General features: G+C 48.4%; 1 protein-coding gene across 2 annotated transcripts in view; it reads left to right on the top strand.

Annotated features, from left to right (window-relative positions):
* CHD8 (chromodomain helicase DNA binding protein 8) overlaps positions 1–24,285 on the top strand; it is a 203,247-nt gene that overhangs the window by 74,012 nt on the left and 104,950 nt on the right. For both annotated transcript variants that reach the window (XM_082243977.1, XM_082243978.1), the window contains exons 5-7: positions 7,312–7,585; positions 20,946–21,060; positions 21,257–21,442. In XM_082243977.1, coding sequence (XP_082100103.1) covers positions 7,312–7,585; positions 20,946–21,060; positions 21,257–21,442 — 575 coding nt within the window. The remainder of the gene's footprint in view (positions 1–7,311; positions 7,586–20,945; positions 21,061–21,256; positions 21,443–24,285) is intronic.

The following is a 24,285-nucleotide window of genomic DNA, read 5'->3' on the forward strand; positions in this document are numbered from 1 at the left end:
GTACATTTCATGGTGTGAATTGCTGCAGCTGCACCCTCACTTATTTTCTGTAGCTAGGGTTTTGGGCTTTTAACAAAAAGGGGTTGAGCAGCAGGTTGGCGTTGGGTACTATCAAGGGCCAGGTGTTGGCCTTGGCCATTTACTTCCAACGTCCGTTGGCTACTAATGCCTCCCTCTGGGGAAAAGACTCTTGGAACTTCAGACTGTGGTTCATGTCCCACACATGTTCGTCCCTTCAGACCTGTATGCGAGTTCTGTGACTGATGGTGCCGTCTTTCGAGACGGTCCCTTTCGCTCAATCCCTCTCGGGGATCCCCCAGAAGGCGATCCTTATCCAATGGGACTAGAATCCAAACTCTCTGGACTTTCGGATGCGACTGAGTTGGCTGACTAGGGAGTCTTGAGCTTGAATCCTCCCTCCCCTTTTTCCTGAACACTTAGCAAGCCTGTCTGGGTGGGAAGGAGTTCCCCGGCCGGTTCTCTGCGTCGGGAGTATGGTCCCTGGAGGATCCAGGTTACCGATCAATGTCCTGGGGCTGAGAGCGATCCGGCTTTGCCTGGTTCACTGGATCGGGCACCTGCAGCTGCCCGGTGCACATTCAATCGACTACGCCACGACCGTGGCTTATGTCATTCACCAAGGGGGCACCAAGGGTGTTCTTGCAGCCTTGCTTGTGTCAATTCTTTGTTGGGCAGTGCGCCTTGTTCCAGCTCTTCCGCTGTTCCCTTTTCAGGTGTGGAAACCTTGGCGGGCGGATTGCTTCAGTCAACAGGCCTTGAATGCAGGGGTATTGTCCCTTCATCCAGAGGTGTTTCTGCAGTGGTGCCTTTGTTGTGGGCCCTCCAGATGTGGACCTGTTGGCGTCGCATCTACAGGATAGTGCTGCGGTTTGTGGCCCGCTCCCGGGACCTTCTGGCAGGTGCAATGGTGGCACCATGGGTTCTGTCAAGGACAAGAACATTCACTAGGTTCAACTTGAAAGATGCTGTGGAGTTTAGCATGGTCACCTGCGCACAGCTGCCGCCAGCATGGTTGTGTGTGCATGCTCACGGATGGGCCAAGGTCAGTCTCCGCTACGGTCTGCCTTTCCTCCTCCCAAGTTGCTGCCAAGAATTTTTCGCAGGATCGAGGCGTAAGGCATTCCGGTCTTTCTCGTGGCTCCGAAAGGGCCTCGCCGAGCTTGGTACGCCAGCCTGGTCAGGCTGGCAGCAGACGCTCATTGGCGAATTCCTCTCAGGGAGGAGTTATTGTCTACAAAGAAAATGGCCTTTGCCCCCACCTATAACTGCCCTTCATAGCAAAGAACACATGGAAGGGCAACGCACATGAGACAAAAAAAAATAAATTCCCAGTTCAATTTGCTAACCAGTTTGCTTACCAACCAAATTAACCTGTCTAACAGTTTGCGTCAAAACAGGGGTTTAATTGGCACACACTTGCAAACGCAGGTCTAAGCTGCAGGGCCACTCCACGGCACCCTGTATTACCTGCAGTCCGAACTCTTGTAAATTTATGAGAATCTTCACAGTGGAAGCACATGCAAGCTAATGAATAGATAGGGAGTAGGTGAGCCTGGAGGTGGCCCAACCCTCCTAAAGGTACTTGGGGGCATAATGGATGCCCAGCCAATGGTACAACAGCAAAGGCATCCAGTATGTCCACTCGCCAGTATACATTAACAACAAAGAAAATGGCCTCTGCCCCCACCTATAACTGGCCTTCATAGCAAAGAACACATGGAAGGGCAAGGGAAGTAGTTATTGTCTCCAGGGCCCATCCCCTGTCCGACTTTGCGGTCGCTGACTTTGCCGACTTGGCTGTTGAATGCCAGGTGCTGAAGGACGGGGAAATGGCTGCTTCAGTGATTCCCACCCTGCTTGAAGCGACTTTCGAGACAGTCGTATATTGCGGGGGCTCCCCCTCGCTCTTACTCGGTGGCCCTGATCTTGGCCTCCTTCAATGGGGAGTTGATCACAAGTTGGCCTTGAGTACTGTCAAGGGTTGGGTTTCCGTTTTGGCAAATTTATTTTGGCCGCCTGTGCTCTGGTGCGTGACTTCTTCCAGAGGGTGCTTACGGTGCTACCTCCGTCACCCACTGGGGACCTTGATTTGGTGCAGTCGGTTCTTTTAGACCCTCTGTTTGCGTCTATTCAAGGGTATCCCCTGCCTACCTTATTACAGAAGGTGGCCTTCTTGGTTGCTGTCACTCTGCTGCAGGTGTCGACACTGGCGACATTGTCCTGTCGTTCTCCCTATATATTAATCATGAGGCCAAGTGGTACTTCGTCCGGATCCGTTCTTCTCTCCAAAGGTGGTTTCTGGTGTTCACTTGCACGGGGACATTGTATTCACGTCTTGTGTCCTGAGCCCTCACATCCTAAGGAATGTGCATTGCTTACTCTGTTTAGAGTGCGGGCACTCCAGGTGTACTTGGCGACTACTGAGTCTTTTTGTGAGTCGGGCTCACTATCTGTACTTATGGATGGCCCGTGAACGGGACTGCCTGCGCCTGCTGCGTCTATTCCTGGATGGATCGGACAGACGGTGTTGCAGGTTTATTCAATTAGGGGTCAGGTCCTACCTTTCCCTGTTTAGGCGCGTTCTACTCGGGCGCCTAGTGCTTCCTGGGCTTTTCGCCTTGTGGGCATCTGTGCTCCAGGTTGCAAGTCGGCTACCTTGTAGTCTGTTTACACCTTTACCATGTTTTATAAGGTGGATGTGCTGGCATCTGCAGATGCCTCTTTTCGGCCACAAGGTTTTTTGCTGGCTGCTGTTTGGAGGGATTTTGGCCTTCCATGAGGGTGTTTACTGTTGTTTTCAGGTGGGCGTCATCTTTTGTGCTGAGTCCTATGTTGCCTGGTCAGCTATGTTTGGCCTTGGGGACTTGTTCTTTTCTGCTCCCCCCCCTTTTTTTTTTTTTTTTTTTTTGGCACTGCTTTGGGACGTCCCTACTGATATGAAACAGAGAGAACTGCGTCTGTCAATGAACGATGGAGAACTGGATTTTTGACTTGCCGTAAAATCGTTTTCTCTTAAGTTCATTGACGGACGCAGCACCCGCCCCTCTATTTTGAGTTGGGTTGGTGTTACTTTTCTGACACTGCTTTGATACAAAACTTGTATCCTATGCAGGAAGAGAGAGGGTGTACCCTCCGGGACTGCCCATAGGCATAGCCAGAACTTTTTTTTGCCTAGTGTCCTACTCCTGTAGGGGGCAGTATTACCCTACTGATATGAATCGGAGAGAACTGCATCCGTCAATGAACTTAAGAGAAAAGGATTTTACGGTAAGTCAAAAATCTAGTTTTTCTTATTCTTAGGGGTCTTTTACCTGGGTGAGCTCATGTTTTGGTTGAGCTTCATGTTACCCAGTAGCCTAGGTTTAGTCTTTGGAGTTTACGTTACTTTCTGGTTGCGTTTTTCCCACCCCTCATGCCTATACTGCTTTGGGACGTCCCACACAGCTCATGAAGATGAGGCTGCATCGGTCAATGGACGATAGAGAAAATACGATTTTTGTAAGGTTTTACCGTAAAATCTTTTTCTCTGATGTCCATTGACAGACGCAGCACCACCCCTCTGATTGGGGATGTTTTTTTTTTTTGTCTTCACTGATTGCAACTAAACTGATGTGCTGGGCTGTGTCTGTGAGGGTTATGTCTGGAGGGACAACCCCGTGGGCGTGTATATGTTAAAATTTTGTACTAACGTACTCCTACAAAAAAAGAAAAAGATGGGGCTTTGCAGGCCAATGGGAGTAGAAGGATCAGACGTAAAACCAGTTTATAAAACCAGACAACATTTTATTAGTATATCGGATAAAAAGCATGAACCACCATGCATAATGAATGCAATTGGACTGACATACAATTATAAAATCAAGTAGAATGAGTCATTTACAACATAGAAATAAGTCCCCAAAGGGGGAACAAAATCAAAAAGCCTGTGTAGGATGGAGAGTAGGTCTCACGATGGAATCGGTCAGTGTAGGTCCCCAGCAAGCCGACGCGTTTCGCTCAAGGCTTCCTCAGTGCCTGAGAGACCAAGACAGACCGGTATTTCCTTATTGATAATGACTCAGAGTAGATGACAATGTTGTGGCGACACAGATGCTGAATAGGGCTTACTGCTTCCGTATTCAAAACATACGCTTCATTTTGGCATGTATACACATTCAATTTGTGCTGGATTCATACATTTTTTTGGACCCTTATAGTCTCCACTGTTGGTAGTCTCCTGGCAATCTCGACTACCCGCACCCTCTCCCTGATATATTCAGGATTATGGGTGCTCAACGTTGGGAGTAAGAGATCTATTATGGTGTGGGGATAGCCTCAAGCAGGTAAGGGCAGGCACATTTTATGTAGTCAAATAAGGCATCATACTCCAGACCTATTTTTTTGCAGGAATGGTTCCAGACAGGGAAGGATGTGCATATATGTCTCACTATTTTTGATAGAATGGACAATAAGTCCCGAGCTCCATAAGCCCTTGGCAGCTCTAGTACGTCAGCAACCTGCCTCGGGACTTATTGTCCATTCTATCAAAAACAGTGAGACATATATGCACATTCTTCCCTGCCTGGAACCATTCCTGCAAAAAAATAGGTCTGGAGTATGATGCCTTATTTGACTACATAAAATGTGCCTGCCCTTACCTGCTTGAGGCTATCCCCACACCATAATAGATCTCTTACACCTAACGTTGAGCACCCATAATCCTGAATATATCAGGGAGAGGGTGCGGGTAGTCGAGATTGCCAGGAGACTACCAACAGTGGAGACTATAAGGGTCCAAAAAATGTATGAATCCAGCACAAATTGAATGTGTATACACGCCAAAATGAAGCGTATGTTTTAAATACGGAAGCAGTAAGCCCTATTCAGCATCTGTGTCGCCACAACGTTGTCATCTACTCTGAGTCCTTATCAATAAGGAAATACCGTTCTGTCTTGGTCTCTCAGGCCCTGAGGAAGCCTTGAGCGAAACGCGTCGGCTTGCTGGGGACCTACACTGACCGATTCCATCGTGAGACCTACTCTCCATCCTACACAGGCTTTTTGATTTTGTTCCCCCTTTGGGGACGTATCTCTATGTTGTAAATGACTCATTCTACTTGATTTTATAATTGTATGTCAGTCCAATTGCATTCATTATGCATGGTGGTTCATGCTTTTTATCCGATATACTAATAAAATGTTGTCGTCTGGTTTTATAAACTGGTTTTACGTCTGATCCTTGTACTCCCATTGGCCTGCAAAGCCCCATCTTTTTCTTTCTTTTTTTGTTGGTCTCCTTATAGGGGTAAGGGCCAAAAACTACACGGCAACTTTTGTATGCAACGTACTCCTACAGACTACTCCTGCAGGTGGCAGCATAACCCACACAGCTCATGAAGATGAGGCTGCGGCTGTCAATGGACATCAGAGAAAAAGGATCTTACAAAAATCGTAAAAACCCTTTTCTCTGAAGTTTCTACAGCTGCAGCACCCGCCCCTCTACATCTGAGTGAATGGGGTTTTTTTCTGTTCTAAACACTTCTTGCAACTAAACTCTTTGATAGGGTGCGTGGGTTTATGCCTGCAGGGACAGCCCTCATGGTTGTAGTTAGGAATTGGCACTAGGCAGGAAAAAAGCTTGATAGGAGCATAACCCTATAGTCTGACTAGATGGAGCTGTGTCTTTCGATGACCTTCAGAGAAAAGTGTTTTTTAAGTTCTTACAAAAATCCAATTTTTTTTTTTTTTCAGAAGGGACTCCTGTGACCCGGTTAAGGCTCCTGGTTAAGGGCACTTATGTTTAGCCTTGGGTTATTTTCCCCACCCCTCATTTTCCTTTTGGCACTGCTTTTGGACGTCCCAGTAGTTATGGTTTGTGGAGCGCTGTGTCAGTCGTTGAACGAAAGAGAAAATGGGATCTTTGAGTTAAACTAACACAGCACCCACCCCTCTGAAGTTCTGATACTTCTAATACTGCTTGCTACTAAACTGATTACCTAGAGCAGAAAGGGGGTTATATACCAAGCTGAGGACGGCCATGGGCGTAGCCAGGTGTTTTGTTCTGCCTAGTCCCATTCCTAGAGGAGGCAATATAACCCAGTAGTTACGATTTATGGAGCGCTGTGACAAAATGGATTTTCCGGTAAGCAATACTATTCGACCAGAAGCTAATGATTGGCTTCTGTTGAACTGGCAGGACTACGTGTGAAGATGATATTTCTCCGGCCCTCTTGGCTGAATTGTGATCTGGGAGTACCCTCCTTAGGTTTTTAACATGTCGACAAGGCAGACGTTTTTTATAGTGTCCATTGGCAAGGTCAAGCAATAGTCTGTGGTACTGCAGGCACCCACATGGGGCATCGTGATTGGAAATTTAGAAAACCTTGTCTAGTTGTGGTGTATTTTATAAAAAAAAAAAATGTCAGAGTTGCCTTGCAGTGTGACTCCACCAACTTGCATCATAGGCCATAACATGCCCACTTCACCAATGCGACTATTTTAGTTCAGATGTGCCAAGACTGATGCCTGAGTGCCTTTAAGATCATACCTGCATTTCCAGCTGTCTTTTAAATGCTGTTGCCAGCTTAAGACTGGTGCCAGAACAGTGATGCAGTGATTGGCGCTTCTCCTATAGGATACTTGTATTAAAATGAAATTTGTAGGCTTCCATTGCTAACCTGCTTCTGAAAATGTTGGTTACCTGTCAGTCAGGCTTCAATACTTTTAAACGCTAACTTGGAAAAAACCTGGAAAAAAACTCTGAGCTCTTTATCTGCATACTACTGTCAGGTCAGTGATTTCAAAGTGCATCAGCATGCAACCCAGGGAACTGGCATTTTCGTAGGGGGAAGAGGGAGCACAATGGCAGCCATTATACATTTTAGATGCAAGTTTTTTTTTTTTTTAAAGTGACCCTGTCATTATAGTATTTTTCCCCTGAGAAAGCTTACCTGTGAAAGAAGAGTGTAAATACTCACCTTTCCCACTGCCTGCGCCTCTGAATAACACTCTAGTAGAAATCCTCCTCTGAAGGCCACTGTACTCAGGTGAATGTATAGGAGAGCCAACCGTTTTTAAAATGTTGCCTGCTTTCATTTCTTCTTTAAGCCACTAGACCCTCATTTACATTGCAATGCAAAATAACTACAATACAATGGCACCATGGTCTTTTTTAAATCTGCTATAAAGTTTAGCTTTTATCTAATGACAAAGTGAAAGTTTTGCACTGTGTTCTTTATTTTAGACACATTTGATTCTTTCGGATGCAGGTAGTATTTTTACCTGACCTCACTGTTCTATGCTTTCTATCAGGGGAATCTCGCAAACTGGATAGTCAGAAGAAACAGGAAAAGGCCAATCGTATTGTGGCTGAGGCCATTGCTAGGGCCAGAGCGAGAGGGGAACAGAATATTCCCCGTGTTCTAAATGAGGATGAGCTTCCAAGTGTCAATGCTGAGGATGATGATGCAAGTAGGAAGAAGAAAAAGAAAAAGAAGGGTGAACCGGGTGATGGCTTAAGCACTGATAAATCAAAAAAATCCAAAGGGAGTAGCAGCTCGAGGTCTAAGAGCAAATCTAAGCCCAGGTGAGTGTGTGTTTTTTTTTTTTTTTGTACAGTTTATTTTATCCTTGACGTTTGGGGCAATAGTGTTTATGGAGATGGTGTCATTTAGTCACGAAGAGGATTGTAAACATAGTAAAAGGATAGTTTTAACTTAAAAAAAAAACATTTCTAATTGAGGCTCCATTTTGTGCAAAATACATTACATTATGGCTCAATTGTAATTGCAAAAACATTAAAGGCTAAGTTCACCTTTTTAGAAAAAATAATAAATGCACATATTTTTGCAGAAAAAAAAAAAGTGCACTTATTATTTATTCTTGCAGTAGCCTAGAACGCATTGCACCTGTGATCAGTGGATCAGGGATGCAATGTCAGGCTCCTGCAGAAAAGCCCTGCAGCTTTCAGCCTGTATCTCATTACAGGCTGTGTGTTAGAAAGTAATTACAAGGGTGCTCATCGGCACCATCACAGTAAATTCAGAACGACAAACTGTCTTCTTTGGTGGTGGGCGGTACTTGTAGTTTATTCACATGGGCTAGGTACAGTTGGCAGGAGTTAGAACATTTTGCATGTTCAACCCTAATACGGGTAGAACATGTAACATGTTCTTAAAGGTGAACCTATCCTTTAATTCTCACAGGCCATCCTGATCCAAGCCTGGTGCACTGGCTTATTTAATTCTCATTGTTACTTTAAACTGTAACTATACTTGCCTTCATTCCAGCAAGGCACTTGCACACTACACCGGTCATTGGCATCTTCAGAGGCCGGCTTCCGGGGTCGCGATTGCCAGATGCTGTCATTGACCTTGCTGAGATTGTCACTCTCGTACATGTGCAAGAGTTCCCTCAGCTTCGAGGCGGACAGGCAGGTAAGAAGCTTTAATGCAGAAGAGACGAAGTATGTCTCTTCTGCGTGTAAAATCCCACCTGTTCACCCATGTTTTAGTTTTGAACTAAAGTTCCACCTGAGCCACTTGCCGTCATATGACGTCCTAGGGTTTCAGTAGTTTATATTTGGTTGATGCCTGCACCTGGAGGCATCATCCCAGTATCAAAATTTCGAGCCGGCTATTCCCTATATAGCCACTCGGTCACTTGTACAGTTGGCAGAAGGGAGTGTGTAATCACTCCAAGGTAGTGGCATAAAACCCATAGTCTAAGCATTGATTCCAGTGTCCTGTACTGTTCTGTATTCTACTCCAAAGTATGGAATTTACAGGTGCATCAAAATTCCCATTTCTCTTACGTCCTCTGACAGTCGCCGTCCGATGGTATTAGCCTTCACTATTGGATAATTGCGCACTCTGCAGAAGCCGGCTAGGCAGATAATGGGTTAATACAAAAACAAACTTTTTGTACCTCAGCACACCATTAGGGGGCCATCCCTCAGCCATTACTCAAAACCCATCTGATATTACCTCAGTTTTGTGTTGCCTAGCTCAGGAGCTGGTTAGGTGTTCTGAACTGGGACTTAATGTTTTTTTCTGAATTCATGTGTTTTTCTTTGCACAATAGATTTTATTTTCTCTCACTATCACTAGTTCCTTTTCCTGGAGGACTGCAAGTGACTGCAGAGCTGGGCCTCGGACTGGGTATCCTAGATCCTTATGGAATCCCAGCCTGCCAACGAGCGTCGCAGGTTACTGGTACGCCCAGGCCTCGCAACGACAGTGCCCGTCCATAAGGGGTCGAGCCTGCGGAGCTGCGCTTCGCTGGAGACGTCTCAACCCGGATCGCCCGCGTGTTGCCAGTGTCTCTTCATGGCTGAGGGCACCCCCACTTGCGGTGGGAGGTCTCCCGTTTCTGAGCGGTGCCCGCTACTGCACTAGTGAGTACTGTACCCCTTGTCCCTGGGGACGTTTGGGGGGATTGTGGGCCAACTCTTAAGGGATAGCAGGGGATGGTCTCTGTAGGATCCCTATTCTGGCCGGGTTAGGGTTCTCCCCTGCTGGGGGTGCTGTGTGGGACTGCTGGAAGGGTCTCCCTGTGGTCACTGCGGATGGCCGGAATGTGTTTGGTGCACTTATTTGCCGCCTGTTAGGAGCGGCCACCATTTTGTGTGGTGTGCAGAATCTGAGCTCTGTAAGTAAGCAGCCATGTGGGGATTCTGCTGTGCTTTCCCGGTCGGGGGCCATCTTGGCTGTGGGCAACATGCCTAGAACACGCTACGATGGTTGCTCTCAATATCGTGAATGGCCAGTGGCGGCGCATTTAGTGCATGTTGGTGGGGCCTAGGCGTTTTTCCACCCGCTCTCCGTTTTTTTGGAAGCGGTAGACGAACGTTGGTCGGTGTCCCCAAGCAGGGGATCACACTGTATATAGGCTGACTAAGTCCACTTTGCTGCTGGTAGGGGATTCCCGGTATTCAGGGATCCGGCTGATGGGCGTGTGGAAGTGCTTGCCCGCCTCATTTATCTAGTGGCGGGTTCCCTGTTAGAACCTGTGTTTTTCCTAAGTGATGGCCTCTCAGGCGCTTATGACATGGTGCAAGGGGGTTCGCAGCAGGATCAGCTCCTCCACACTGCGATGTTCCTGGGCGACGTGGACTTGGACGTGGTTCCGTTGGTCGCCCGGTTGTCGGCGGTGGGGATTGCGATCCACCGCATTACATGGTTAAAGTGCTGGTCAGTTGACCACGCATCCTAAAAGACGACGTCTGAGGTCCCATATGAGGGGAATCGCCCTTTTGGGGTAACTCTAGCTGAGTTGTTATGGGGCTCACGGGAGGTAAGAGTACTCGTCCGCCCCAGGTCACCAAGGGAGAGCCTCCCCGCACGCGGAGGGGGCCCTCCTTCAAGACTCCACATAATTGCCTTTGTGCCTTTGGGACGCAGGAGAAGGGTATTCCTTTCCATCTTCCCGGTGTCCACGAGGAGCCGTGGTTGGGTAAGCCAAACGCCGGTCAGTCTGGTTCGGTGGCCCAGTCTATCACTCCCTAAAGGGAAGCCCTCCCCGTTGTCAGGGTGGGGGGACGTCTGTTTGCTTTTCAGGAACCCTGGTTGTCCGGCATTCAGGACGGGTGGGTTCACAAACCAATTCGTTCAGCGCACAAGATTGAGTTGATCTCGCCCCGCAGACAGGTTCCTCCCACCCATTCTTAATCTGTACCCTGCTCATCTAAGAGCTCTCATGGGGGCTGTGCACGGCTTGCTTGCACACGGTGTCATGGTACCGTTTTTTTTTTCGGAAAAAGTTTTTGCGGTTTTGACTCCAACCTGTTCACGGTGCCCAAGAAAGAGGGCACGGTGTGTCCGATTCTGGACTGGTAGTTCCTGAACGTCTTTGTGCGGGATGTTCAGGATTGGATCCATCCGGTCGGTGATGGCTTCGTTGAGGCCTGGGGAATTCGCCTTGCAGGGTGCGTATCTCCACATCCCTATTTTCGAGGGTCCTCTGAGCTGCTTCCGCTTTGCGGTGGCTGGGGAGCATTACCAGTTTGTGGCGTTGGCTTTCAGTTTTGCTTCGACTCCTAGGGTTTTCACCAAGGGTTGGCTCCAGTCTAGCTTTGCTGCGTTTTACGGGGCATTGCGGTCCTCGGTTGCCTGGACGACCTCTTGCAAGGTCAAACTCATGTGTGACTTTGGCAGAAGATCTGGCTGTGAAGGTTCAGACACTTCAGGTGTTTGTGTGGGCAGTCAATTTCAGAAGTCGGTGCTGACTCCCTCTACTCGTTTCCAGTACCTAGATGGTCCTGGACTTTGCTCAATCTCGGGTCTTCCTTCCGGAGGACAAAAATCGGGACTTTGCGGGGGGAGATTGGAGCTCACAGGAATGACGATCTCTCCTCTTTACGGACCTGCATGCGGGTTCTGGGATGGCTGGTCTCGGCCTTCGAAGCAGTTACGTTTGCTCAATTTCACACCAGGTCTCTGCGAGCGGAAACCCTGGACAGGTGGGTCAGGACACCTCAGTCCTTGGAAAGGAGTATTTCCTTGGGTCATCTACCTCGGATCTCCTGTGGTGGCGCTGGACGCTGTCCTTGACACAGCGTCGGTCCTTCCGACCTCTATTAAGGATGGTTGTCACCACGGATGCCAGCCTGTCGGGCTGGGGAGGAGTTCTGGGCACGTTTTGCGCTCAGGGGACGTGGTTGGCGGGGGAGACTTCGCTACTGATCAACGTCTTGGAGCTCTGAGCGATCACGCTTTCTCTGTTTCCGGTGGTCACCTCAGCAATACCACGGCTGTGGCTTATATCGATCTCTAAGGGGACACGTGGAGTGCCCGGGTGGCACGGAAGTGGCCGAGATTCTGTCCTGGGCCAGATCGCAGGTACCTGCGTTCTCGGCCGTTCTCATTCCGGGTGTGGAACTCTGGCAGGCGGACTATCTACGTCGCCAGACTTTGGACTGAGGGGAATGGTCCCTACATCCGGGGGTGGTTCTCCTCCTGTGCGCCCGATAGGGGTCACCTACCGGCCGTGCATTTGTTTGGGTCCCGTCTCCACAAAGTGGTGGTAAGGTTGGCGTCGGAACGGATGTCAGTCATTCTGGTGGCCCCGGACGGGCCTCGACGGTCCTGGTACGCGGAAGTCGTTCAGATGGTCATCGAACATCGATGGCAGCTTCCGCTGCGAGACGATCTGTCTCAAGGATCGATCTTCCATTCTGCTTTACAGTTGCTGGCTTTGTCGGCATGGCTGTTAAAAGCCAGGTCCTGAGGGATAGGGTTCTTCCTCAGGCGGTCATCCTTACCTTGTAAGAGGCTCGCGAAAGCCAATTCAAGGAAGTTTTTTTCTCTTGCGTCCTCCGACAGTTGCCGCCCATGCACACAGTCTTCACTTATGGGGTATTGACTTCATCTCCACAGGAGTTTCTAGGCAAAATACTTGTAAAAAAACAATAAATCTACATAGTCACACCCATGGGGGCTGTCCTACCAGTCCAATACCCCCCTGCAATAGCCATCCCATATCAGTTTGTCTTCTGCCTAGCTTCAGGAGTGGATAGGCTTCCATGTGCTGAGGCTACAGTCTCAGCCTTCTCTTTTTCTTTTATGATTTATTTTCCAAAGATGTCATTTTTTTCTTTACTTTGCTAGCTGTTTTTTATCAGCATCAGTTAGTGGATCTTCGGACTAAGACGGCATCTGCGGAGCCAGGAATCTGACTGATGTCCTGGTTCTCCAGGACAGAGGGTCAACTGGAATCCCAGCCCGCCATCGAGCATTTCGCAGGCTATGTGTTCGCCCTGGCCTCATAAACGACCCATCCCTGTCCATCAGGGATGCAGCCAGGTGAGGTGGCTATCTCACTGGACACAGCATAGGTTTGTCCGTGCATTCATAGTGTCCTGCGTTTTTGGCTGGCGGCACTCCCCTGCCATCTGAGGGCGGGCGGTTTCCCGCTTGATATGAGGCACCCCACGCCATCGGGTACAGGTAAGTACATTCTATAAGGGGCCTCTGTCTGGGGTCGGCAGTCCATGTGTGTCTGTGGTGTCCCCTGTGTCTGTGCGTTTTTGGGCTCCCTGTTCCCGGTCCCTGCGGACAGCGCTGTGTGGGGTTTTTGGGGGTCCCTCTCCTAATGTGTTAGGGTGCTTGGGGATGCAGACACATGCGGCGACCGCTGCTGGGTTAAAAACTGCCGGTCCGCCATTTTAAATGTGGGCAGCATGTCTGGCTTCATTGTGGGCGATCCTACAGCATGCTATGTAGTGTATTTTCGCGCCTTGCGGCGCCATCTTGTGTGTGGCAAAGCTTTCGTTCCAAGCACATGTCGGCGGCCATCTTGCCAAAGCCTCCCATTAGTTTCCATAGGCATCTATTTTCCCTTGGCCTGCAGCCTGGTTCAGCCTCCAGTGGTGACATCACTTCCTCCTTTCTCACAGGAGCGACCAAAGGAGCTGGTAACACTTTATGGGGTTCTGTCCTGCTGTTCTTTGTCCTGCCTTGCCTTGTGCAATTTTCCTGGTCAGTTTTATCCCTGCGGGGGCTCTGTATATTAGTCTTATAGCGGTGTGCTGGGGAGGGGTCCGCAGCGCACTTAAAGGGCCAGTTTAAAAAAAAAAAAAAAAAACTTTTCTTTTCTATTATGGAATCCCAGGACAGCAAATTCCCACCAGCCTTGGTGGGGGATTCAGGGTCCACTGCATCCTCTAACCAGACTGATTTGGCTGCTATTGTGGCAACTTTGGTGTCAAAAATGGATGTGCTGATGTCTGAACGTGCTGCTAGAAAAAGGCCTAGGATTTCCTTTTCTTCTGATTCGGAGTGTGACATGGTTGCTGTAGGTAGCGTGGCCCTTTCGGGGGTCTCTTTCTTCTCAGGACCCGCAAGAGTCTGAGGGGGAGGCGGAGGTCGCAGGGGTGGAGGACTCATCATCCCCCCCCCCCCCCCCGGGTCACCCGAGGAACGCGCAGCTATGGATGAGCTGATCCTAGCAGTGAAGGAAACGCTACATTTGGAGGATGAGCCCACTCCTCCGGGCGTTGTGTCCTCTTTTGGGACACACAGGACCCGCAAGACGGCGCAGGTTTTTCCTTGCCCCGCAGACTTTCACCATAAGGTGGATTTAAAACACACCTTCGTGGTGCCTAGGAAGTTTCACCTTCTCTACCCTTTTGCGGCTACTACGGCTGCGCGCTGGTGTGTGCCTCCTCAAGTGGATCACACGGTGGCCAGGTTGAACAAGTCTACCCTGTTACCCACTGAGGACTCCCCGGTGTTTAGGTATCCTACTGATAGGAAACTGGAGTCTCTTGCCAGTCATTCCTACATGGTGGCGGGTTCCATGCTCAAGCCTATTTTTGCCTCTGTAATAATGTCTCAGGCTGTGGTGGATTGAACCAAGGTGCTCAAACGCACACTCGTGGCCGACTCTGCTCCCCCCACTACTGTGGACATGGTGGAGCAGATTCATCGTGGGGTCATGTATTTGTGCGATGCGGCTCTGAATGAGGCCCCCTTGGCGATACGCCTGTCCAGTGTCGCTGTGATTAACCGTCGCTTAATCTGGTTAAAATACTGGTCGGCTGACCAAAAATCCAGGAAGACGATGGCTGACATCCCCTATGCGGGGTCTCGCCTTTTTGGGGAATCCTTGGACGAATTGGTTAAAGGAGTCACGGGGGGTAAGAGCACTCTGCTCCCCCAGAATCCTAAGGGCAAGTTTTTCCGCGGTAAGCGGGGCCCGTCCTTTAAACCTACTCAAGGGTCCTTTCGTGCCTTCAGGGCGCAGAACAAGGGAAAACCCTTCAAGGGCCAAGGTGGCCAGAAAAAGCCCTGGTTTGGCAAGCAAAAATCCGGCCAGGTGCGGCGGCTCAGTCCACCTCTGCCTGAAGGGGCGCCCTCACCCGTTACAGGAGTGGGGGGACGTTTGCGCGGTTTCCTACAACCTTGGCTGCTCCGAATCGCGGACAGGTGGGTTCAGGAAATCATTCGGTCGGGGTACAAGATTGAATTTCTTTCACGGCCGGCGAACAGTTTCTTTCCCTCAAATCTTCATTTGACCCCAGAGTGGTTACAGGACCTGCATCAGTCGGTGCAGGATCTTCTTGCTCAGGGGGTGATTTTCCCGGTGCCTCATCGGGACAGGTTTCGGGGTTTCTATTCAAATCTGTTCACCGTGCCCAGAAAGGAGGGCAAAGTGCGTCCGATTCTAGACTTGAAAGCGCTGAACCGCTTGGTGCGCGTTCAAAAATTCGCTATTGCGGAGGATCATTACCAGTTTGTGGCATTACCTTTCGGTCTCGCTTCGGCTCGAAGGGTCTTTACCAAAGTGTTGGCGCCTGTTGCGGGCATCGTGGTCTTGGGATATCTGGACGATCTCCTGTTAAGATCGAGTGCCAGTCAGAACCTGCTGCGTGATCTGTCCACCATGGTCCAAATGCTTCAGAAGTTTGGTTGGACGATCAACATTCAGAAGTCGACCTTGTCGCCTTCGGTTCGTCTCCAGTATCTGGGAATGGTTCTGGACTCTGCTCAAGCAAAGGTGTTCTTGCCGGAGGATAATCTCTGGACTCTGCAGAACGAGGTCAGGTCCCTCGGACAACAAATCCTTGTCACTCAGGACCTGTATGCGGTCTCTGGGGTTGATGATGTCGGCCTTCGAGGCGATACCATTTGCACAGTTTCACACGCGATCTCTCCAAGCGGAGATCCTCGCCAGATGGGACAGACTACCTCAGTCCTTGGACCTGAGGGTTTCTCTGAGTCCCCAGGCCAGAATGGATCTATTGTGGTGGATTCAGTCCCCGGCTCTGTCGGACGGGAAGTCCTTCCGGCCAATTCTGTGGACGGTGATCACCACGGATGCCAGCCTGTCGGCTGGGGTGGCGTCCTGGGCAACCTGTCTCCCCGGGGCACGTGGTCGGGGGAGGAATCCTCCCTTCCGATAAACATTTTGGAATTGAGAGCGATCAGGCTGTGCCTGCTCCATTGGTCGGATCGCCTTCAGGGCTGTCCTGTGCGGGTGCAGATGGACAATGCCACTGCGGTGGCTTACATCAATCGCCAAGGGGGCACCAGCATTGCCCGGGCGGCCCAGGAGGTGACCGGTATTCTGTCTTGGGCCGAGACTCATGTCCCGGCGTTGTCGGCAGTTCACATTCCGGGTGTGGAGAATTGGCAGGCCGACTATCTGAGCCGCCAGACCCTGGACCATGGGGAATGGTCCCTACACCATGAGGTGTTTCAAATGCTGTGTGCGAAGTGGGGAGTGCGAAGTGGGGATCCCGGATGGGGATCTGTTCGCGTCTCGGCTGAGCCACAAGGTGGAAAGGTTCGTGGCAAGAACACGCGATCCTCTGGCAGATGCCTCGGATGCGCTGGTGGTGCCTTGGCGTCAGTATCAACTGATGTATGCCTTTCCTCCGATTCAGTTGTTGTCCAGGTTCCTTTGCAGGTTGGCCTCGGAACAATCACTGGTGATTCTGGTAGCGCCGGACTGGCCTCGCTGGTCCTGGTACGCGGACATCGTTCACCTGGCCTCTGTGGCGGCTGCCAATGTGAGAAGATCTACTGTCTCAGGGACCGATCTTCCATCCTGCTTTACAGTCGCTGGCTTTAACAGCCTGGCTGTTGAAAGCCAGGTCCTGAGACACAGGGGTCTCTCCTCAGAGGTCATTCCTACTTTGATCAAGGCTAGAAAAGCCTCTTCTGGTTATGTTTATTACCGTACATGGAAAGCTTATTTTGCCTGGTGTAAGTCCAGGGGTTTCTCTCCTCGTTCCTACATGGTGTCGAGGGTGTAGGCTTTCCTCCAGACTGGTGTGGACCAGCGCCTTGCATTGGCCACGATTAAAGGCCTGGTATCTGCCCTGGCTGTTCTTTTCCAACGCCCTGTGGCGTCTCATTCCTTAATTCGCACCTTTATCCAAGGTGTGCGTCACTTGGCCCCTCCTAGAAGGGAGCCCTTCCCTCCATGGGACTTGAACTTGGTTCTGTCCGTGTTGCAGCGTTCCCCGTTTGAAAATATCAGGGAAATTTCGTTGCCTATGCTATCAAAAAAGGTGGCTTTCTTGGTAGCGATCACTTCTGCTCGCAGAGTGTCGGAGTTGGCGGCGTTGTCCTGCCGTTCCCCTTACCTGGTAGTTCATAGGGATAAAGTGGTCTTGCGACCTAACCCGTCCTTTCTGCCGAAGGTGGTTTCGGAATTACACTTGAATGAGGACATTGTTTTGCCTTCGCTTTGTGCGAATCCTAAGCATCCAAAAGAGGTTGCCTTGCATTCCTTGGATGTTGTCCGGGCGATCAGGGTTTACCTGTCGACTGAATCCTTTCGAAAATCGGATTCTCATTTGTCCCTCCTGAGGGACCTCGGAAGGGTATGGCTGCGTCTGCAGCAACCATTGCCAAAATGGACCAGATAGACCATTGTACAGGCCTATTCGTTGCGGGAACGGGTTCCTCCCTTCCCTGTCAAGTGCACTCTACCAGGGCGATGAGTACGTCCAGGGCCTATCGGCATCAGGCCTCTGTGGTCCAGGTGTGCAAGGCTGTGACTTGGTCGTCTGCGCACACTTTCTCAAAATTCTACAAAATTGATGTTCTTGCATCAGCTGATGCATCCTTTGGCCGCAAAGGTCTCTGTGCTGCTGTTCCATAGGAAACCCTGGTTTTTGTACGGGTTCCTAGCTGTTGGGGTTATTTTCCCCTTGGTTGTTTGTTTTCCTGGGTTGTTTTTAATGTTGAGCCTTTGCTTTTTGATACCCAGAAGGTTACCTTCTTGTACTTGTAAGGTTCCTTTCTCTGATGTGGGTACTACGTTGCCTTTCTGGCAGTTGCATTTCCCACCCCTCATGTCTACACTGCTTTGGGACATCCCCATAAGTGTTGACTGTGTGCATGGGCGGCGACTGTCGGAGGACGTAAGAGAAAACTGAATTTTTGTAAAATCTTAGCGTAAAATTCCTTTCTCTGAGTCCTCCGACAGTCGCTGCCCCTCTTTTTTGGGGTCTTTTTTTATACACTTTCACTGCTTGCGACCAAACTGATTTGGGATGGCTATTGCAGGGGGGTATTGGACTGGTAGGACAGCCCCCATGGGTGTGATTATGTAGATTTATTTATTTTTTTTTTTTTACAAGTCTTTTGCCTAGAAACTCCTGTGGAGATGAAGTCAATACCCCATAAGTGAAGACTGTGTGCATGGGCGGCCACTGTCGGAGGACTCAAAGGAATTTTACGGTAAGATTTTACAAAAATTGTTTTTCGCCGCACCTGAAAAACGTATATCGCTTGGTGCGAAGTGCATGGTTTTCACCCTCGTTCCTTCTCGGTGGCGAAGGTCTTGGCCTTCCTGCGGGAGGGCGTGGATCAGCATCTGGTGCTGAATAAGGCCAAGGGTCTGTGGTGGGCCTTGGCCGTCTTGTTTCAACGACCTTGGACGTCGCTTTCTTTGGTCTGCACCTTCATTCAAGAGGGTCAGCATTTGGCTCACCCCAAGGGGAGCTCTCTTGCTTCCGTGGGACCTGAATTTGGTTGTCAGTGGTACAATAAACCTCACTTCGAGATCATCAGGGAGATGTCTCGGTCTGTGTTGTCACGAAAAGTTGCTTTTCTGGTGGCCATCACGTCGACACGCAGAGTGTCTTAATTGGCGGCCTTGTCCTGCCGTTCTCTTTATCTGGTACTTCATAGAGATAAGGTGGTTCTGCGACTCAGTCCATCTTTTTTTCCTAAGGTGGTTTTCTTCATTCCACCTCAATGAGGATACTGTGTTGCCTTCGCTGGGTACACAACCCAAGCATCCTACGGAGTTTGCCTTGCATTCTCTGGCTGCTGTCCGGGCGGTCGAGGGCTACCTGTCCACCACGTAGTCGATTCGGCAGTCTGATTCTCGGTTTGTTCTTCCCGGGGGGCCCTTGGAAGGGCTTGGCAGCCTTTGCGGCGACCATTTCTAAGTGGATCAGACAGACGATTGTTCGGGCTTATTCCATCACGGGTCAGGTTCCTCCTTTCCCGGTAAAGGCTCTTTCTACTCGAGCCGTTAGTGCCTCCTTGGGCTTTTCGCCATCGGGCGTCTGTGGCTCAGGTGTGCAAGGCGGCGACGTGATCGTCAGTGCACATTTTCACTACGTTTTACAAACTTGACGTTTTGGCATCTTCGGATGCTTCCTTTGGCCGCAAAGTTTTGAGTGCGGCAGTTGTGTAAGGGGACATGGGTTTTTACTGTCCCTCCTTGTTGGGGTATTTTTTTCTGTGTTTGTTCCAGTTTTTTTTCTGTGGGCTCAGGTGGTTACTGGCCTGGCTGTTTACGTTGCCTTCTAAGATTGATGCGTTTCTTTCCCACCCCTCATACCTGCACTGCTTTGGGACGTCCCAATAGTGAAGGCTAATACCATCGGGCGGCGACTGTCAGAGGACATAAGAGAAAATAATATTTTTGTAAGAACTTACCGTAAGATTTTTTTCTCTGGGAGTCCTCTGACAGTCGCCGCCCCCACCCCTCTGGTTTTTGGAGTTGGGGGTTGTTGCCTTCCGGTACTGCTTGCTACAAACTGAGGTAATATCAGATGGGTTTTGAGTAATGGCTGAGGGATGGCCCCCTAGTGGTGTGCTGAGGTACAAAAAGTTTGTTTTTGTATTAACCTGTTAATGAGTTATTTGCCTAGCCGGCTCCTGCGGAGTGCGCCATTACCCAATAGTGAAGGCTAATACCATCGGGCGGCGACTGTCAGAGGACTCCGAGAAAATAATTTTACGGTAAGTTCTTACAAAAATTCTATTTTTTTTTTTCTGTTATGTAACGGCCCTTTCCTACAGGCAGCCTTAAAGCGGTAGTAAACCGCAGGTTTAAAAAAAAAAAACACCCATCAAGATAATGACCTAAAGTGTTAGTATGCATCGCATACTAGCAGATTATGAAATATCTTTAGAACCAAGCCCTCCAGCGGCGCACTTTCACTGCAGATAGGGCTTCCACCTTCATCCGGTCTTCCTTCTGAGTCTGCGTGCTTTGGCCATCTGATTGACTGAGCTGTAAAGAAGTTACTCCCGTGCATGCACGTGGGAGTCACAGCGGCTGGACGTACCTCTGAAGGGACATCACAGGTATATTGCCCCTTCAGAGCGCATGTGTCTTATTATAGGCTTGCCTGTAGGTACAGGTAAAAAAACGACTTAACTACCACTTTAAAGGGAAAAACTACCTATTTTTATAGTACATTGGTAGTCTTTTAAAATGGGAGATGTGTACAAAACTAAACCTATCCTTTAAGGGTGTAGTTACTATTACATTTTACAACATGGATGATTCCTCCTTGTCCACTAAGAGCTGATAAAAACACTGAGGGCTCATTACGTTACATGCGGCAGCCCTTCTAAAAGCAATCCATGGTGAATTGCTTGTCAGGGTGTTTACCAGACGGTGAGGAGGTGAAATGTTTTCTCTTTACCCTGTAAGTGATGAGCCATCATGCTGCAAATGCATGCTCTTAAAATGGTCAGTGGCAGTACTTCTTACAGATTGCGACATGCGGCTTAGTTTTTCGCTGCGACACGTGCACATCCTTGAGCAACTGCATGCTGGCAAAACCGCAGCTTAATTGCCTGCTTTTATTCCGACTGCTTTCTTCTCCATCCCTGTTCTGATGGCTCAAAATTTTGGATTTTCCTTCACTTTCTGTCCAAGTGATAGTGGTCACCAGGGCAACAGAGAGTGAATTTCCCTAACAGGGACTTGAGCGGCAATCTAAACTGTTATATGTGAGGATGAGCTAGAACCCCTGTACAAACAAGATTTGGCTTTAGAAAATGTCAAGTTTTCCAAGAGTTTCAAATGAAACCGTGTTCTCTAGTCTTTTTATATTATCAGCATCTAACCAGGGATATCAGTTGAAAGCATATTGTTGGCTGGCTATTTTACCAAATACTTCATGAAGGATGATTGTTACCATTCCATGAATCAATTGCACCATAATTATCTTTCCTGATTTTTAGTACCATCACTCCCATTGTTGGGAAGAAGAGAAAGAGGAACCCATCGTCTGATAATTCTGATGCAGAAGTGTTGCCATCTCAGGGTTCGCCAGTAGAAGATGAAGATAGCGTTCAGGTACTTAAATTCCTGTCTCACCCTACCTCCAGGGCTTGCAAATTTGGATCTCGGTCAACCTGGAGGGTTTTTACATTCGCACTTCAGTCAACCTGGAGGATTTTAGTATTCGTAATTACAAAGTTAGCTTTGTGCTATTTCCTTTCTATATTGGTAAGTCAGCGTACGCTGTTTTATTTTAATTATTTTTCTTTAGAAGAGACGATCCAATCGACAAGTGAAACGTAAAAAGTACACCGAGGATCTAGACATTAAAATTACTGATGATGAAGATGATGAGGAAGTTGATGTTACTGGGCCAGTGAAGAGTGAACCAGTCTTTTTGCCTGAGCCTCTCCCAATGCCAGATAGTGAGATGGTTCCTTCCATGCAGTTCTTTGTGGTAAGATATTATGTGATATATAGTTTTTGTGGAAATCAGCCTTGATGTGTATATATTATGTTCGGTTCCAACAGCAGACCTGCTTGGTAGGCACAGAGCTATTGCAGGCCAACATTCACTGTGCGAAGGCCCATGCAACCATCAGTCTCAGAGCGACGATGCGCCCCTTGCTACGGAGCAGGAGCCTGGTCCAACACCAGTGTCTGCATTCAATTTCAGTTCTATTACAGGCATGGGGCGAGTTGCCTTTTTGATAAAAGCATTTTCTGCATCAAAGTCACAATTCCTCGGACAGTATTGGCTTTAATACAGCTTTCTTTGCCCAGGGCTCAAAATGCCATGCCTCTCCTCCTACTCACCATTTCTTTACTGAAGTCGGATCCTGATAAGCCTGAACAAGACAAGCCAGACTCAATGAAGAGGACATTGAAGGCAGTATTAAAGCTGTATAAGATTTTTCTTCCCCCAGAGTGCCACTATACTTCCCTTTTCAAGAACAGATAGAATATGCAATATGTGTTGATTGAATCACTTTATATAACACATTTTCAATCCCCCAGAATCTTTGCTGAACTCTTTCCAGTGGAAAAATTGTCTTCATGTGGTTTATCCTGCTGTCTGTCCTAAACATCTCACTACACTTTTTGACGATATTCCCTTTTTACAAATATTCTTCAGATAGAAAGTTTGAGATGCTCTTATTGACTCTTGCAGGCCTAGCCCTGCAACCAGCTCTCACTGCAATTTCAGTATGCCAAACTGCAGCTAACTGGACTAGGGCAATGAACAACTAACATGCCCCCATTTTTCAGGATTATGCTTTTAAGGGAGCAATTATATTCTGCTCTGCTTTTTGTGTGGGTGACCTAGAACATGTCAGGAGACAAATTTTCAGAATGGCTCTAATCTCCATTTGTCATGTGTAAAAACGTAGTGTTTGTAACCCTAAAAAAAAAAAAAAAATAATCCTATTCTCTTATAGAAGATTAAACAGCACTGTGCTGTCTAATCTACCCTCTAAACTGTAAAAAAAAAACCTGGCTGATCCTGCCACTTCCTGTGTCCCCCTCTGTGAGCTGACCATGATGATCATGGCTAATGAGCCCTGATCACCAGAGTCAGCCTGCGTGCCTCTGTCATCTGCAGCTCTCCTTTGTCCCCTTCACCCTCCTCCCTCCCTGCTTTCAGCTCTGTGTCTGTTTCTACCCCCCCTTCCTTTTCCTGCCGCTATTAGTAGAAATAAAAGATTAACAATTGTCACTGCTAGCGCCTCTATTATAATGAGGCATAACACACAGGGTAAATGTTTTTCTAAAACAAAGCTTGTAAATATTATTTTCCAGTGATCTTCAGGCCAGTCAAGTGACTCCCGACCTTTCTCCTACTCCGATCCAGGGCTACTGCAAGAGGGGCTGAGTGGCCACGTGACCTCCCCGGCTGACATTAGAGGGAGATCTTGGCTCCTTCTGCACATTTACCCTGTGTGTTATGCCTTATTATAATAGAGGGATTGGCAGTGAATATCATTTCTGTGGCCACTTTAATGCTAAAAGCCTAGACACCCAAAGCTGCCTGTAAAAAGAAAAAAAAAAAAAAAAAGCCTTGCATGTATGTTTTTAGGGAAAACGTCTTTTTGGTGAGGCTCTTGACCAATTTATCAAGATGCCACAGGAGACAAGGTTATACTTCCTTACTGAAAGATCCCCAAACCTCTTCTCATAAAAAAAAAAAATCAAATAATTCAGGCGCTATACAATAAATACTAGAATAAAAATAGTGGAACAAGAAATAGAGTCCATTGCAGCTAAGAGATAGAGCATGAGCACCAGAAAATGCCTAACAATATCCATACAAACACAAAAGTTCCTCAATGGAATCGCTGAGGGATATATCTAAACAGTCACAGCCAATGCTGCTGTAGCTAATGGCTGATAAATGTAGTCCCACATGGGTAAAGGACCAAAAACATGGAATAATATATCGTATGTAGCAGGATTTCTAGGCCTTGAGCCGAAGGTGAGTCTGCCATTGTTACCGGTAACACTTTCAGCACATTTGAGCTGCGAACCCAGGTGTGAGAACTGAGACAATGACCATTCTGGCATCTTTGGTTTGTTGGTTTTATTGTATTTGGGGGATGGGAGAAGGTAACGAGTGGGATACTCCTCCTGGCTCAACTAGGTACACTTTGGGGCACTTGATTCCCTTTTTATGTATTTAAAAGTTTATATCATATCCCCTCTGTCTCTTCTTGTCTCTTGTCTCTCTTCTCTGTCTCTTCTTTCTTCCAAGCTATACATGTTAAGGTGAGTCTGCCATTGTTACCGGTAACACTTTCAGCACATTTGAGCTGCGAACCCAGGTGTGAGAACTGAGACAATGACCATTCTGGCATCTTTGGTTTGTTGGTTTTATTGTATTTGGGGGATGGGAGAAGGTAACGAGTGGGATACTCCTCCTGGCTCAACTAGGTACACTTTGGGGCACTTGAAGAAAAATGCCTGTTGGCGTTGTCCTGACGCCAGCTGAATGCTGACCAGCGCTTTCTGACGCTTCTAGATACTGTAGTACTGAAACAGTGCTGGAACCTCGACTTTAAGTCAGAAACATAGAATGTGTCGGCAGATAAGAACCATTTGGCCCATCTAGTCTGCCCAATATATCTGAATCCTATGAATAGTCCCTGGCCCTATCTTATATGAAGGATAGCCTTATGCCTATCCCATGCATGCTTAAACTCCTTCACTGTATTTGCAGCTACCACTTCTACAGGAAGGTTATTCCATGCATCTACTACTCTCTCAGTAAAGTAATACTTCCTCATATTACTTTTAAACCTTTGC

The sequence above is a fragment of the Pelophylax lessonae genome (genome assembly GCF_965119305.1).
Source record: "Pelophylax lessonae genome assembly, chromosome: 1".
Lineage (NCBI taxonomy): Eukaryota > Metazoa > Chordata > Amphibia > Anura > Ranidae > Pelophylax > Pelophylax lessonae.